Below are 14602 nucleotides of genomic sequence, written 5' to 3' on the forward strand. Positions count from 1 at the left end.
TTGGTCAGGGGTGTGATTATTTTTCACCCCCCAACCGACAAAAGTTTTGCCAACAAAAGTGCTAGTTTAGACAAAGCCTTAGTAACTATCATATTATCTGTTTCCCCCTTCCTTAGTTAGGTGGAGTGGAGCAAAGGGAGGAAATATGCAAGCACTTACCCGTAGCCATCAGTTTTTTGTTAAATATTCTCTCCCTTGTAGTGAAAGTTGTCTTTCTAGGTTTTGCCTCCTCTCAGAGAACATCGGTTGAAATATACCTCTTACTCATTCTTCTAATTTTGCAACTTTTTTTTAGGCACCACTTCCTGTGTCACACGTAAAGCAAATGCAGGAAGTTTATAACTTCAATGCTGTAAACAATTCTGAAATAAGATTCAGGTTAGTAATAGTATGGAAATTGCTTCATGAAAAGTGTTTGTGTATAAGATAGTATTTTCCCTTATCAATCTGAGAAGTTCCATTCTACAGAAATGTAATAGGACACGCATGAATAGTAATGACCTCTGATAAATGTAATTTTTACTTGTGCAGTGTTTCTGTGTACGAATTAATGATGAAATGGGAAAATGTATTCCAGTCTGAGCATCCGAAATTAACGATAACACCTAGGTCATCTAGTCTATTCCCTTGCCAGTATGATTGTACCCTGTAGTAAAAGTCCTAAGGCTTTGTCCACTTAACTTTAGATCTGGCTTTCCCCACAGGGTTTATGCTCTCTTTAAAGTAAACAATTATTAAAACTTAAATGGAAATTTAGGAAAAGCATCAGAGGAAAATATTCCTTTCCTCCCATTAATTCTAGTTTATACCTATCACTGTAAATTCCTTTGTATCTCATATTTATACACCCTTAAAACATGTCTGAACCCCAAATTATGTTGTTGGAACTCTAAAAGAATATTTATATTGGGAGGTATTATATTATAACTTTTAAAAACTGGCAAACATGCCCAGTTTGCCATTGTAATAAACTTGCCACAAAGTGTTTTATTGGTTAGGGATTTTGTGTCTTGTCTCAGTGTACAGTAATCCTTTGCTATTTACCATTGACAAACCTATATTGTTTAAGTTTAGAATGTAGTTCCCAGTTCATATAATGTTGAGTTCTGTTACTTTTGCTTTATTTTTGTATTTATAACAAAATAGATGAGCTTGTGCAAATAGATGCTTACTGCTATGTAATGACTTCCCCCAAATATACAGCACCCTGATCAACAGGGCCCTAATCAGTGCCTTTGGGCATTTATCATAAAACAAATATATACATCATTATAAGAGAAATAATTGCAAAAGTCAGTGTGGGGAAACCCAGAGACCCAGTTCAACCTCATTATGAACTTAAAGTACTTAGTATCTGAATGTCATGTTGCATGTTTGGTAGCATGACCTCTTCATTCTTAGGGTGAAGTTAGGGAACACGATACTAGATATTAGTGGAAGATCACAAATTTGAAAACTACTACAAACAAAAACCAGCAACGAACTTGGAGGAGAAATTCATGTTTAACTACATTTTTTCAGATGGTTACGCATCTGCATCCAAGCCAAGTGGGAAGAAGCCATTCCTCTGGCTCTAAAAATGGCTACAGAACAAGGCAGGATGAAGTTTACTCGTCCCTTGTTTAAGTAAGACTTACCTACAGAACTTAAAAATGCACTTCTTTTTTTAATAATTGTGGACACTCCTGTATAACACAGGCCATAGGACTCCTTTGAATTAATTCGTTTTTGAACTAGAGCAGGAAGTGACTCACTGTAGAACTTCCAGAGCACTTTGAACATGAATATCTCTACGTTTGCAGGATAAATTGAAGTTCTTATATTTTATTAATATTTTTAACATAAAAACCGAGCAAACTTAAATTGCAGGGTGGAAAACCATTATGTAAAGCAGGGGTAGGCAACCTATGGCACCCGTGCCAAAGGCGGCACGTTAGCTGATTTTCAGTGGCACTCACACTGCCCAGGTCCTTGCCACCGGTCCGGGGGGCTCTGCATTTTAATTTAATTTTAAATGAAGCTTCTTAAACGTTTTAAAAACCTTATTTACTTTACATACAACAATAGTTTGTTATGTAATAAAGACTTATAGAAAGAGACCTTCTAAAAACGTAAATGTATTACTGGCACGCGAAACCTTAAATTAGAGTGAATAAATGAAGACTCGGCGCACCGCTTCTGAAAGGTTGCCGACCCCTGGTATGAAGGATAATCTTAATATAAAATCTTCAAAGTAAGAATAAAACTTTTAGGTGAAAATCTGTATTTAGACTAGTTTCTTATTTGTACTTATATTATGGAATTTTTTGCAGGGACCTCTACAACTTTGAGAAGTCTCGTGATCAAGTTGTCAGCTCGTTCATGCAGCACAGAGCGCGCATGCACCCAGTGGCTGCAATGCTGGTGGCCAAAGACTTGAAAGTGGGTCAAGGACAGACTGCTTAATTTCTTTAAAAAGTTATGGCAAATTACTAAAACAGAACTGTAACTCTGCACATTATGCTAACATGCATGCTTGATTATCTGTCTGACTTCGTGTTCTGCTACTGTGGCAATAATTTGGCTTAAACGGATCTTCAAGATGAAGTTTAACAACTTCAGTCTTGTACATGGAATGAAATTTTGGAAAACTGATAAATCCTTTGAGAGATGAATGAATGGCTCTAGTACAAACAAATTATAAAGTACTTAAAGGAAAAGATGACTTTTCTGAGATGCATTTGTGTTTATCAATCGTGTGGACTTTTTTACAAATTTTGAACGAAGTCAAATCTTTTTTTCGTACAAGCTTTCATACAGCAACGCACAGTTGAAGTCCTGAGTCTTTAAAAGATTTTTGTTCCCCAAATAGTTAAATAAAACAGCTAACTTGTCTGGTCTTGTACAATCAACAAGTGTAGAAAGTAAAAAATAAAAATGTCATAATAAATAGCTTTTCCTTGCTGACTTCAAATATTCTGATTTCTACAATAAACCTGGAAGAAAAGTTGAATGCGCTTGGAACTGAAAAATCATGTTTGTATAAAAACTGTTTGTTTTTACTTGTGTGGCCTACATTACTTTAGTATCTGAACAATTTTGTTTCTCCTTCCAACCCTGATTTTTGATGGTTTTGTTAACATGAGTTAAAGTATGACATGAGTTACAGAACATACTGTATGTAACAGCTGGAGCTGATTGTCAAACTGAATCACAATATTTCAAGCTGAAATTTCAGTACTAAACTTTCAGGCTTTGTCCTGTGTTCTGTTGGCTCACTGTATTTTTATGTAAACAGTCCTGATATGGGCCCTTAATCAGTCAGGCATTTAAGCACATGAGTAGCCCCTTGACTTTACCTGGCTGGCTCAGGGGCTGTCTGATAGCAGCCTTCAACTACCTCACGGGGAGGTTCCAAAGAGGATGGAGCTTGGCTGTTCTCAGTGGTGGCAGATCACAGAACAAGGAGGAATGGTCTTAAGTTTCAGTGGATGAGATCTAGGGGCACTCGATTTGATACCGGCTTCCAACTTGCCATCAACCCATTGATCACTACCCGTTGAGCCTGACAGTCTGGCCAGATTTCTATCCACCTTATAGTCAATGTTCCCTCTAATTTTTGAAGGCTGTGTGCAAAAAATTTCCTCTGTGCAAATTTTTGTGCGTGTGGTGTTTTGCCATGTGCGCAGGGTTTAGGATCTGTGTGCATGCGCACAGCTTAGAGGGAACAGTGCTTATAGTCCATTCATCCAATCCATACTACTTTAACTTGCTGGCAAGAATACCGTGGGACACTGTATCAAAAGCTTTGCTAAAGTCAAGGTATATCATGTCCACAGAGCCAGTTATCTCATCATAGAAGGCAATCGGGTTGTTCAGGCATGACTTTATCTTGGTGAATCCGTGTTGACTGTTCCTGATAATCTATTCAAGTTCTAGTTAGAAACTGTTGCATTAACTTGATAGAAAGCTCTCAAACGGAAAGTGATTCCTTCTGAGGGAGCTGCACTAAATCATTACAGTTTTCTGTGGATAAATCTTTACTGAGGGTATGTCTTCACTACCCCCTGGATTGGCAGGCAGCGATCGATCCAGCGGGGATCGATTTTATTGCATCTAGTCTAGATGCAATAAATTGACCCCCAAGCAGTCTCCCCTTGACTCCTGTACTTCAGCGCTGCGAGAGGTGCAGGCAGAGTCGACAGGAGCGGCAGCAATCGACTCACTGCGGTGAAGACACCAAGGTAAGTCAATCTAAGTACGTCATTCATGTAGCTGAAGTTTTGTAATGTAGATCGATTTCCTTCACACCCCTCCCACCCCCCGGTAGACCAGGGTTAAGCCACCTTTTCCCATCTTATTCCTCAGCGTAGAATATTAATGTCTGGTTGAGACAGAGGTGAAAGTAAGCAGGTACGCCCTGGTATGGCATACTGGTAAGAGCCAGTGCGCCGTACTGGGATCGGCTTTCCCAGACCGCAATTTAAAGCCCTGGGGTAGCTGCGGCGGGGATTTAAAGGCCCTGGAGCTCCAGCCCTCGCTACTGCCCTGACCCTTTAAACCGCCGCCGCCGCTGCCCCAGGGCTTGGGCAGCAGGGCTCAGGTGGGGATTTAAAGGGCCCCGGAGCTCCAGCTGCTGCTGCTGCTACCCTCCACTCCCCGCCCCTCCCCCGGGGCCCTTTAAATCCCTGTCAGCCCTGCTGCCCGAGCCCTGGGGTAGCAGCAGTGGCAGGGATTTAAAGGGTGCTGGAGCTCCAGCCCCCACTACTTCCCTGCGGTCCTTTAAATCGCTGCCTGAGCCCTGCTGCCCAAGCCCTGGGGTGGCGGCGGGGCTCTGGCGAGGATTTAAAGGGCCCCGGAGCTCCAGCCACCGGTACTGCCCTGGGCCTTTAAATCCCCACTGGAGCCCTGCTGCCGAAACCCTGGGGTATCAGCGGTGGGGCGCTGGAGTGGATTTAAAGGGCCAGGGCGGTAGCGGCGGCTGGAGCCCTGGGGCCCTTTAAATCACCGACGGAGCCTGGCCGCTGCTACCCCAGGTCTCGGGCAGCAGGGCTCAGGTGGGGATTTAAAGGGCTCGGGGCTCCGCCAGCTGCTACCACAGTGGAGCCCCAGGCCCTTTAAAGCTCTGCCAGAGCTCCAGAGTAGCGGTGGCAGCTGGGAGCCCCCAGGGCTCCTCAGAGATTTAAAGGGCCCAGGGCTCCAGCTGCCGCTACCGCAGCAGAGCCCTGGGCCCTTTAAATCGCCCCTGAGCTCTGGGGTTCCTAGCTGCCTCTGCAGCTGGTAGCTTGGGGGTGATTTAAAGAGCCCTGGGCTCCCAGCTGCCACTACTACAGCTGGAGCCCTGGTTCTTTTTAAATCAAGATGTAAAGGGCCTGGGGATTTAAGGCCACGCCTCTTCTGGTTGAGGCCACGCCCCCTGCTCAGGACTCCAGCGTACTGGTAAGTCCTCTAATGTACTTTCACCCCTGGGTTGAGATCATGGCATTTGAAAAAGGATTCTTCCTTTTTCATTGTATATGTTAACTTATTGGGGGGGGGGGGTGGAGAAACACTTTCCTCTATTCCTGAGACACACACACACCCCACTCCCCAAAATATGGGTATTCTGTGATAGTGAGGATTTTGCTACTATTTTTTAGCCCTATGTCTGCCTTGGTTTCCCTATGCACTTGGTACTGCTGTGCACTGAGTGTAAAAGGGAAGGTACTAAGTGTTTGAAACATGTAGCTGTCTGGTTGGATACTAGACACATTCACGTGTGTGTGTCCTGTTCCATTTGTTGATGGATGATCAGGAAGAGACCATGGAAGCCACAAGGACTGGGAAGCAGACCACACTGGACATGTGAATGCCATAAAGGACAGATGTGAACAGACTGCTCTTAGGGCTGTTGCTGTGAACAGAGGACAGATTGGGAGAGTGTCAAAATGGATCACAGAGAATCAGGGTCTGGCAAAGCCATTGCTTCCACCAGTGTGGTGTCTGTCTTAAGCTTACCTTTCCAATGTTACCCTAAAGACTTGAAGATGTTATAGTCAAGGTGACTAACAAATGCTACCTTGGTTTGAGAAGTTTGCCTTACCTCACTGCAGATATCTGCTGTTTGCATTGCTGTCTAAGGTGGAAAAGCCTCTCTCTCTCTCTCTCTCTCGAGTGATCTCAGTTGTGTAGGGAATCACCACTGGCTTTGGGAAAATTGCCGAAACTGTTGTTCCAACTAGTAAACTCAAGTATGTTATATCTGTATCCTTCTTTAACTTAGAAAATGGGTATAGAAAGTAGATCCATATGATTTCTACAGGGTCCATTTTTAGCCCATTTTTCTTCCTAAACAGCGAGGGATATTTTCTCAGATTTGTGAAAAACATTTTCTCTTTTTTGAACACTGTAAATTGTTTGGTTTTATGATTTTCCTTGGAGGAAACTTCAAGTGAATTTAATTTAGTCACATTCCACAGAGAGTGGGAAATTGACTTCAAATTTTTCTCTTCCACAAATTCCTACAAGTCTAAATGTGATTTGTAATCGCTTCCTAATGGCCTGAAAAATCTGCCTTTCCTCATGCTAGCACTGATACAATAGGTAGTGTAGAGTAAACGTGTTAGTATATCTTACGCAAGGCAGGTGAGGTAATATTTTATTGGAGCAGTTTCTGTTGGTGAAAAGCATTTGAGCTACATAGAGTTCTTCAGGTCTGGAAAAGTAATCACTGTCAGGGTTACATACAAGGTGAAACAGATTGTTTAGCGTAAGTAGTAAACATGTTGCAAGAGACCATTTAAGATGAAGAGGGTGTGTCTTCCTCTTTAAAGGTGAAGCTATCCAAGATTCGTATGCTGAAACAGACATTATACCTAGTATATGTTTTACTTGGTGCTCGTCAAGCTGGCATTTTTCTACACCGTATTTTAATCCCTTCCTGTTTCCTGAGTCTACAAAGAAAGCTCAGTACAGCAGTGGTCTAGGGGTATTCCTAGTATGTCCTCCTGTTCATAGTAACTCCAGTTGCAGGGGAGCCCTCTAGTGATTGATGTGGACATGACAAAGGGAGGAAAGGCGAGCGCACGCTCTCTCTCCCATCTGATAGTATGGTGATATCTTCATTCCCGTGAACAATTTGTGCTGACTCGGAGTGTACACGTGTAAAGGGAAGCTGGGAACAATTTCCAGCCATACGTGGGCAATGATCATCAAATCCTAAGGTTTAGCTCCTTATTTAGGCAAAATTTCATTGATGTCTGGACTCTGTAAGAAGGGTCACTTATACAATTTCAGAGCCAAGGGCTGCCCGGGCTGGGATTCTCTCTTCCCTCTCTCCGCCGCGCCCCCCCACACCCCCGAAAAAAAGATAATATACTTTGTAAACGTCTCATGAATCTTGCCATTTGTAGGTTGTTTTCTTCAACATGGATTTGGAAAGAACGGCACACCAATAGGCCACGAAAGATATTTTCTGCTTGTTTACAGTTTATGAAAATGGCCAAATAGTATGGATTGAAATAAGCTGAAATGCAGATGCTGACTGGACTAGTAGAAATTTACACCTGTATGAGGAGCAGAAAAGAAAGCAAAAACAAGTAACTATTGTATTTTTGTAGGAGGAGAAAACTGAATACCCAATAGAGTTTTTGGAAAGGAGTGAGAATGGCTACCGCTCTGCAAATATTTCTAGATTAAACACAGTTGAGAACAACTTAAAACTGACAGCTAAAAATATCTTTCTCCAGTACATGCTTCCAAAGTTTTAAACAGGGTTTTGATAGGTTCAGCAGAATACACTGTCTTGTTCTAAAATATTTGGATTTGGGTTGCTATTGTGTAACTGTCTAGCTATTAAATCATTTCAGACAAAACTATCACAGCCAGAGGCATCATCTCCTACATGTTCACACTGGCCCTGCTCTACTCTGTAGTTTGATTGGGAGCTAGAATCTGTTAGAGGCCAAGAGTGAATGAACAGCTGTTGGTATATCACAGTCTGGGTCACAGAGAATGTGAGCACTGATGATGGCCATGTCTTTTATCAGCTGCTTTGGAAAATCTTTTCTGCAGCAGATTAAGAGTATCAAAGTAAAAGGGAATTCCTGTAACAAGATCATACTAATTTAATGTGATCTGTAATAGCCTCCTGGTGGCTTGAAAATATCTGCCTTTCTACATACTAGCACTGATTCAACAGAGTAGAGTAAATTTGTTGGTATATCTTACGCAAGGTAGGTGAGGTAATATTTATTGACTCAGCTTCTGCTGGTGAAAGAGACAATCATTTGAGCTACATAGAGTACTTTTTCAGAATGGAAGAAATCAGTGTCATGGCTAAATACAGGGTGAAACAGATTGTTGAGCATAAATGGTAAATGTTACCCATTTCATCTTAAATGGTCCATTGCATGTCTTCCTCTTTAAAGGTGAAGCTATCCACAATTCCTGTGGTGAAATAGACATACTAGTATATTTTACTTGGTGCTCTTCAAGTTGGTAATTTTCTACACCATATTTTAATTTCTTCCTGCTTACTAGGTCTACAAAGAAAGCTCAGTACAGCAGTGCTCTGTGGTCTATGGATATTCCTAGTATGTCCTGCTGTTCACAGTCACTCCGGTTGCAGGGGAGCCTTCCAGCGATTGATATGGACATGATCAAGGGAGAAAGTCTCTCTCTCTCTCTCTCTCTCTCTCTCTCTCTCTCCCCCATCTGATTGGATGGTGAAATCTAAATTCCCCAACATAATTTCCGCTGACTTGGAGTGTATGCATGTGTACAGGGGAGCTGGGAACAAGTACCAGCAATGCATGGGCAATGATCATTAAATCCTAAGGTTTTGCTCTTTATTCAGGCAAAATCCTGTTGATGTTTGGACTCTGTAAGAAGGGTCACTTACACTGTGTAAGAAGGGTCACTTATACAATTCCAGAGCCAAGGGCTGCCCTGGCTGGGATTCAACTCCCAAGTGCTCAGTGCTGTTCAGCTTTGCAACTTGCAGAGTTGGGCCTGCAAGCAAATTTGTGTCTAAAGAGGTAGCAGAGAATCTGGTTTCACCATTTTTACATTAAAATGTAACGTACTCTTATGGGATATGCCAGTGTCAGTTTGCATGCTGCAAGTCTGCAGTAAATATTACCTTTTAATGAGTGGTTGTAGTGCTTGTAAAAGGGGCCCGGAAGCCAACACCAGGAACCAAAGTTCTTTTGTAGGATGCAATGTTACATATTCTCAAAAATACACCAGCATGAAGATCAGCAATGCAAGCTTCCTCTTGCTGGCCTGCCAATCTACCTTCTTCTTTGAATGATTGCTCATATGTATTCCACAATAGGTGTGCATGCTCGCCACGTGCACCGGTGCCGGAAGTTTTTCCCGTAGCAGTACCCATAGGGGGGAGCGTGCCTCCCCCCGCAGCGCCTGTCTGGCATGGTATAAGAGGGGCTGCGCTCTCCCCTACCCTCAGTTCCTTCTTGCCGCCAGTGAAGGTGTGTCAGAACTGCTCAGCTCCAGCTTTGCTGCAGCTCGTCCCCAGAACTCTTCGTTTGTTCAGTAGTACCTGGAGTCAGTTAGCTAATTCAGTTAGTTTAGTTAGTCATTGAGCCTGGGCCGGGACAAGCCTTGCACCCCAGGCTTTAAGTCATGCGGCTCTTGTAGGCATTCTATGCCAAGGAGCGACCCACACATGTATCAGCGAAAGGTGCAAGATCTGCAAGTATTTCAAGCCCCGGACTAAAAAAGAAAGGGACATTAGGCTCTGGGCCATCCTGATGGAGTTGGCACTGGCCCCGACCCCAGCACGCCGCTCCGAACTGGTACCCAGCACCGCGGCGTCGGTACGCAGAGACCCTCTGGTACCATCGTGCAGTCGGCACAGCTCCCCATCTACGGGGCACGCCAAGAGGACCGGAAAAACTCCCTCTTCGCAATGGAACCAAGGGTAGTCTGGGACAGAGGCTAGGCCCATGTCGGGTAGTCCTCAATCCCCATTGGGCCCTAGGCTTCTGACTCACATTGAGCGGAGTAATCCGGCCCTTTTGGAGCAGGCCTCTTCAGATGCCATCTACACCCGAAGCCCTCCAGGCAGCCAGGAACGTCATGTCCATGCTGGTGCCCGGAGTTCCGCTGATGTCGGCCCCACGCTCCAGGGGCAAGCCACCCCTGGGATCACCGCCGTCGCCACTGGCCCGGTACCGGTCTCGGTCAAGGGAACGTTCCTGACACCGCTCACCTCCCAGTGACCATTCAGGGCTCAGTCCATGTGGATTGCCCTCGACACTGGCCAGAGTGTCCGGATGGGTGCCGTCCGACCAGGACTCCTGGCACCGCTCGTCTTCACGAAGCCAATATCCACGGGACCGTGGCAGACATCGCCAATGGTCCTCATCTTGCAGGAGATACTGCAGTCAGTCGCGGCACGATCATCGATGCCGTTCCCTCTCGGACTACTGTTCCAAGTCTGCGTCAAGGCACCGTAGCCCTGGGCGTCGATCACCGGCATCTCGCTGACGTGGGTCCGCCTATCGAGGCCGTTCACGGAGCAGCTACTACTGTCGGTGCCGTTCCTCCGCGTCGAGATCCCTGTCCCATGGCTGATGTAGGTCCCAGCACCGCGGATACTCCCAGTCCAGAGGCAGCAGTGGATCATACGCACTTACAGGGCGGGCGCAAAGAGTGCCAACCAAGCTGGAGCGCAGCGGTGGAATAGCGCTATGACTGATGTAAGTCAACAAAGGTCATGTGTAGCGCTGGGAAGGCGACGATTGGCTAGGTGGGCCCGGGCGGGCTGGGGGCTAAGGGGGGTCACAGTAACAGCATAGGGTTCGCTGTGTGATGCAATTACGACTTTGTGCAGCTGCTGGGGAAGTTTGTACAGGCAACAAATACACCCTGTGCGGGGGGGACCCTGTCACCAGGGGTGGCAGGTTTGTAGAAATTTTGGTGGTGCCCAGAACCCGCCACCACCGAAACTCCTCCCCAACAAACTCCGCCCCCACCTGCCCAAGGCTCTGGGAGGGAGTTTGGGTGGGGGAGGTCTGGAGTGCAGGCCCTAGGCTGGGGCAGGGGATTGGGGTGCAGGCTTTGGGGATGGGAGGGGATGCAGAGGGAGGGGGTGCAGGGTGAGGGGTTTGGGGTATGGGAGGAGTTCAGGGCAAGAGTAGGAGTGTGGGGGGTGAGGGCTCTGTCTGGGGCTGGGAGGTTTGGGAGGTTAGAGAGGCTCAGGGCTGGGGCAGAGGGTTGGGGTGTGGGGGGATGAGGGCTCTGGCTGGGACTGGAGATGAGGGCTTTGTGGTGTTGGAGAGGCTCAGGGCTAAGGCAGGGTGTTGGAGTGCAGGGGGATGAGGGCTCTGGCTGGGACTGTGGATAAGGTGTTTGGGGTGTTGGAGGGGCTCAGGGCTAGGGTGGAGGGGGGTGAAAGCTCTGGCTGGGGGTGTGGGCTCTGGGGTGGGGTGGGGCTGGGGATGAGTTTGGGGTGCAGGCAGGCTGCTCCAGGATAGGGGCCGGAGAGGAGGACTCCCCCCAGCCCTTTTCCTGCCGGCAGCAGCGAGCTCTGGGGGGAGGAGCCCCCCTTTCTCGCCCCCCCCAGTAGCACACTCACCCCCCCCCACTCTCACGGCATGTGCTCCTAGGTCCCCTTTCAGATCTGTGGTGGGTGCTGGGGGTGCTGCGTGCACCTCCTCCCCTGCTGTTGCCCCTGACTGTAGCCTCACTGGGGGTGAGGGATGGGACTGCCTCCTTGTCCAGCGTGGGGCAGGAGCAGTGACTGCGGGCGGTGGGGGCGGTGGCCCTGTGCTGGGGGCAGGTCCCGCTGGAGAAGGGAAGGGTCTGAGGTGGAAGGGCAGGCTCAGAGTCAGTCTGCCCTGGCAGTGGAGCTGGGGGACGCTAGGACCCGGCAGCAGTAGTTGCTGCAGGGAGGCAGCATGGAGCTGCAGGGAAGAGGCAAGGATGCTCTGCTCCAGGGCCTGGGCAGGTGTATGGGGGCAGCAAGAGGGGGCTGGGGGAGGCAGGGCGGCAGGTGGGGCTGGGTGGTCACCCGGCCCCAAATAGTGGTGGAGCTGGGCCCCTGGGCTGACTCCACTCACCCCGTGCCGCAGGGGCCAGCAGCGCAGCAGCACCGTAAACACGGCTCCACCGCCATCGCTGCCTGCAACTGCTACAGCCTCCGCCTCGTCCTGCCGCCCGCCTCCGGAGCGGGGAGGAGCAGCCTTCCCAGCTGGAGCTCAGGGCATTAGCGTGTGCCTGGGCGCACCCAGTACGCCCCGTGCGCATGCCTATGCCGCCCTCCCGAAGTACGAGGCCGCCCACAGAAAGCAGCGGGACTATAGAAAGCGCCCACAATGGCAATCCCCACCTGCCCCCCCAGCCTGTGTTTTCTAAGGGTAAGCAGGCGGGCAAAAGGTGCTTTTGACAGGACACTGGGGGGTACCCTGCCAGTTCTCAGCAGGGACCTACCCCCAATAAAGCTCCTTTTCTCCAGTGGGTTGTGTGCTTTCCTCCCGGAATGGTTGCGGCTCACCTCGGACCGATGGGTCCTCAACACTATCTCCCGAAGTTACACCCTTCAGTTTGCCTCCTCCCCGCCCAACTGCCCTCCACCCCAGTCCCTTCTGGGGGACCCCTCTCATGAGGCCCTGCTCGAGCAAGAGGTGGGGCGGCTCCTGGACCTAGGAGCTGTAGCGGTGGTGCCCAAGGAGTTCCTGGGCAGGGGGTATTACTCCTGGTATTTCCTTATCCCGAAGGCCAAAGGGGGCTTAGGCCCATCATGGACCTGCGAAGCCTGAACCACTACGTGGTGAAACTCAAATTCCACATGGTTTCCCTGGCCTCCATCATCCCCTTCCTGGATCCTGGGGACTGGTACGCTGCCCTCGATCTACAGGACACGTACTTCCACATCCACATATTCGAGGGGCACAGATGCTTCCTCCGTTTCATGGTGGGACAGAGTCACTACCAATTCATGGTCCTACCGTTTGGCCTATCCACTGCCCCCAGGGTCTTTACAAAGTGTATGACTGTGGTAGCAGCCTACCTCAGATGCCAGGGGGTCCAAATATTCCCATATCTGGATGGCTGGCTAGTCAAAGGCACCTCCTGGTCACAGGTGAGGGATCATGTGGCACTCCTCCTGTCCACATGTAGTGCTCTGGGGCTGTTGATAAACAATACCATGTCCACGCTAGTCCCGGTCCAACATATAGAGTTTATCAGGACGCTACTGGATGCAACGTCGGCCAGGGCCTCTCTCCCACCAGACAGGTTCGAGACCTGAAAGGTCTCATCGACTCGGTCACAAGGTTCCTGGTGACGACAGCCAGGGTTTACCTGCAACTGCTGGGTCACATGTCTGCGTGCACATAGGTGGTCCATCATGCCAGACTCAGAATGAGGCCCCTCCAGCTCTGGCTGGCCTCGCAGTTCTCCCAGGCCACAGACAGAATGGACAAAGTCCTCACCATGCCGAACTCGGTGATCACCTCCCTGCGGTGGTGATCTGTCCCAAACAACATGCTCCAAGGGGTCCAATGCAGGGACAGGAACCCGTCATTGGAGCTGGTGTCCAACACGTCGGACCTGGGTTGGGGGGCCCATGTGGGGAACTTTCAGACCCAAAGCCTGTGGTCTCTACAAGACCTACCCCTTCATATAAACGTCAAGGAACTCAGGGCGGTGCGACTGGCATGTGTGGCCTTCCGCTTGCACCTGGAGGGCAAGGTAGTCAGGGTCCTCACGGACAACACGGCCTCGATGTTCTATATGAACAGGCAAGGCGGGGCCCGATCCTTTGCCCTCTGCCACAAAGCCCTCAGGCTGTGGGACTTCTGTATAGCCGATGACATCTACCTAAAAGCCTTCCACCTGCCGGCTCCCAGAATGTGAGGGTGGATCACTTGAGCAGGGATTTTTCCTCTCAGCACAAGTGGTCTCTACACCCGGAAGTGACTCACCAGCTCTTCTGAAGGTGGGGTACTCCCCAGGTGGACCTATTTGCAACCCGGCAGAACTGATGATGCCCCCAGTTCTGCTCCAGGGGGGCCTAGGGAGGGGCACTACCTCCGATGCCTTTACCCTGTCCTGGTCAGGCCAGCTCCCCTACACTTTTCCCCCATTCCCTCTGATCAGCAGGGCCATGGAGAAAATAAAGACGGACAAAGCCAGGGTCATCCTCATTGCCCCGGCAACACTGGTACGGGACCCTCTCGGGGCTGGCAGTAGCTCCGCCATGGCAGTTGCCGTTCCGCCTGGACCTGCTCTCTCAGGACTGGGGCCGCTGTCTCCATCCCAACCTAGCAATGCTTCATCTCATGGCGTGGCTGCTCAGTGGCTAGGTGGTGAGGAAAGGACATGCTAGGAACAGGTTCAGCACGTCCTCCTCGAAAGTAGATGGCCCTCCACTCGCCATACCTATGTGGCAGAATGGTCTCGGTTTTTGATATGGGTGGCAGGCCAGGGTGTTTCCCCGACGGCCGCCACCACCCAGCTTATCCTTGATTACCTCCTACATCTGAGGGCCCAGGGACTGGCGCCCTCGTCAGTAAGGGTGCATTTGGCGGCCACATCGGCCTTTCATACTCCAGTGCAAGGGCACATGGTGTTTTCCCATGCTATGACCGGCTGGTTCCTTAAGGGTTTGGACCAT

At 48.9% G+C, this 14602-nt stretch overlaps 1 protein-coding gene across 2 annotated transcripts in view; it reads left to right on the forward strand.

The window, feature by feature from the left end:
* Positions 1–3000, forward strand: part of LTA4H (leukotriene A4 hydrolase) — a 30457-nt gene extending 27457 nt beyond the window's left edge. For both annotated transcript variants that reach the window (XM_074941870.1, XM_074941871.1), the window contains 3 exons: positions 296–378; positions 1522–1626; positions 2313–3000. In XM_074941870.1, the coding sequence (XP_074797971.1) occupies positions 296–378; positions 1522–1626; positions 2313–2445 (321 nt within the window). In that variant the 3' untranslated portion in view covers positions 2446–3000. The remainder of the gene's footprint in view (positions 1–295; positions 379–1521; positions 1627–2312) is intronic.
* Positions 3001–14602: the final 11602 nt, after the last annotated feature.

Source organism: Natator depressus, chromosome 1 (assembly GCF_965152275.1).
Source record: "Natator depressus isolate rNatDep1 chromosome 1, rNatDep2.hap1, whole genome shotgun sequence".
In the NCBI taxonomy this organism is placed as follows: Eukaryota; Metazoa; Chordata; order Testudines; family Cheloniidae; genus Natator; species Natator depressus.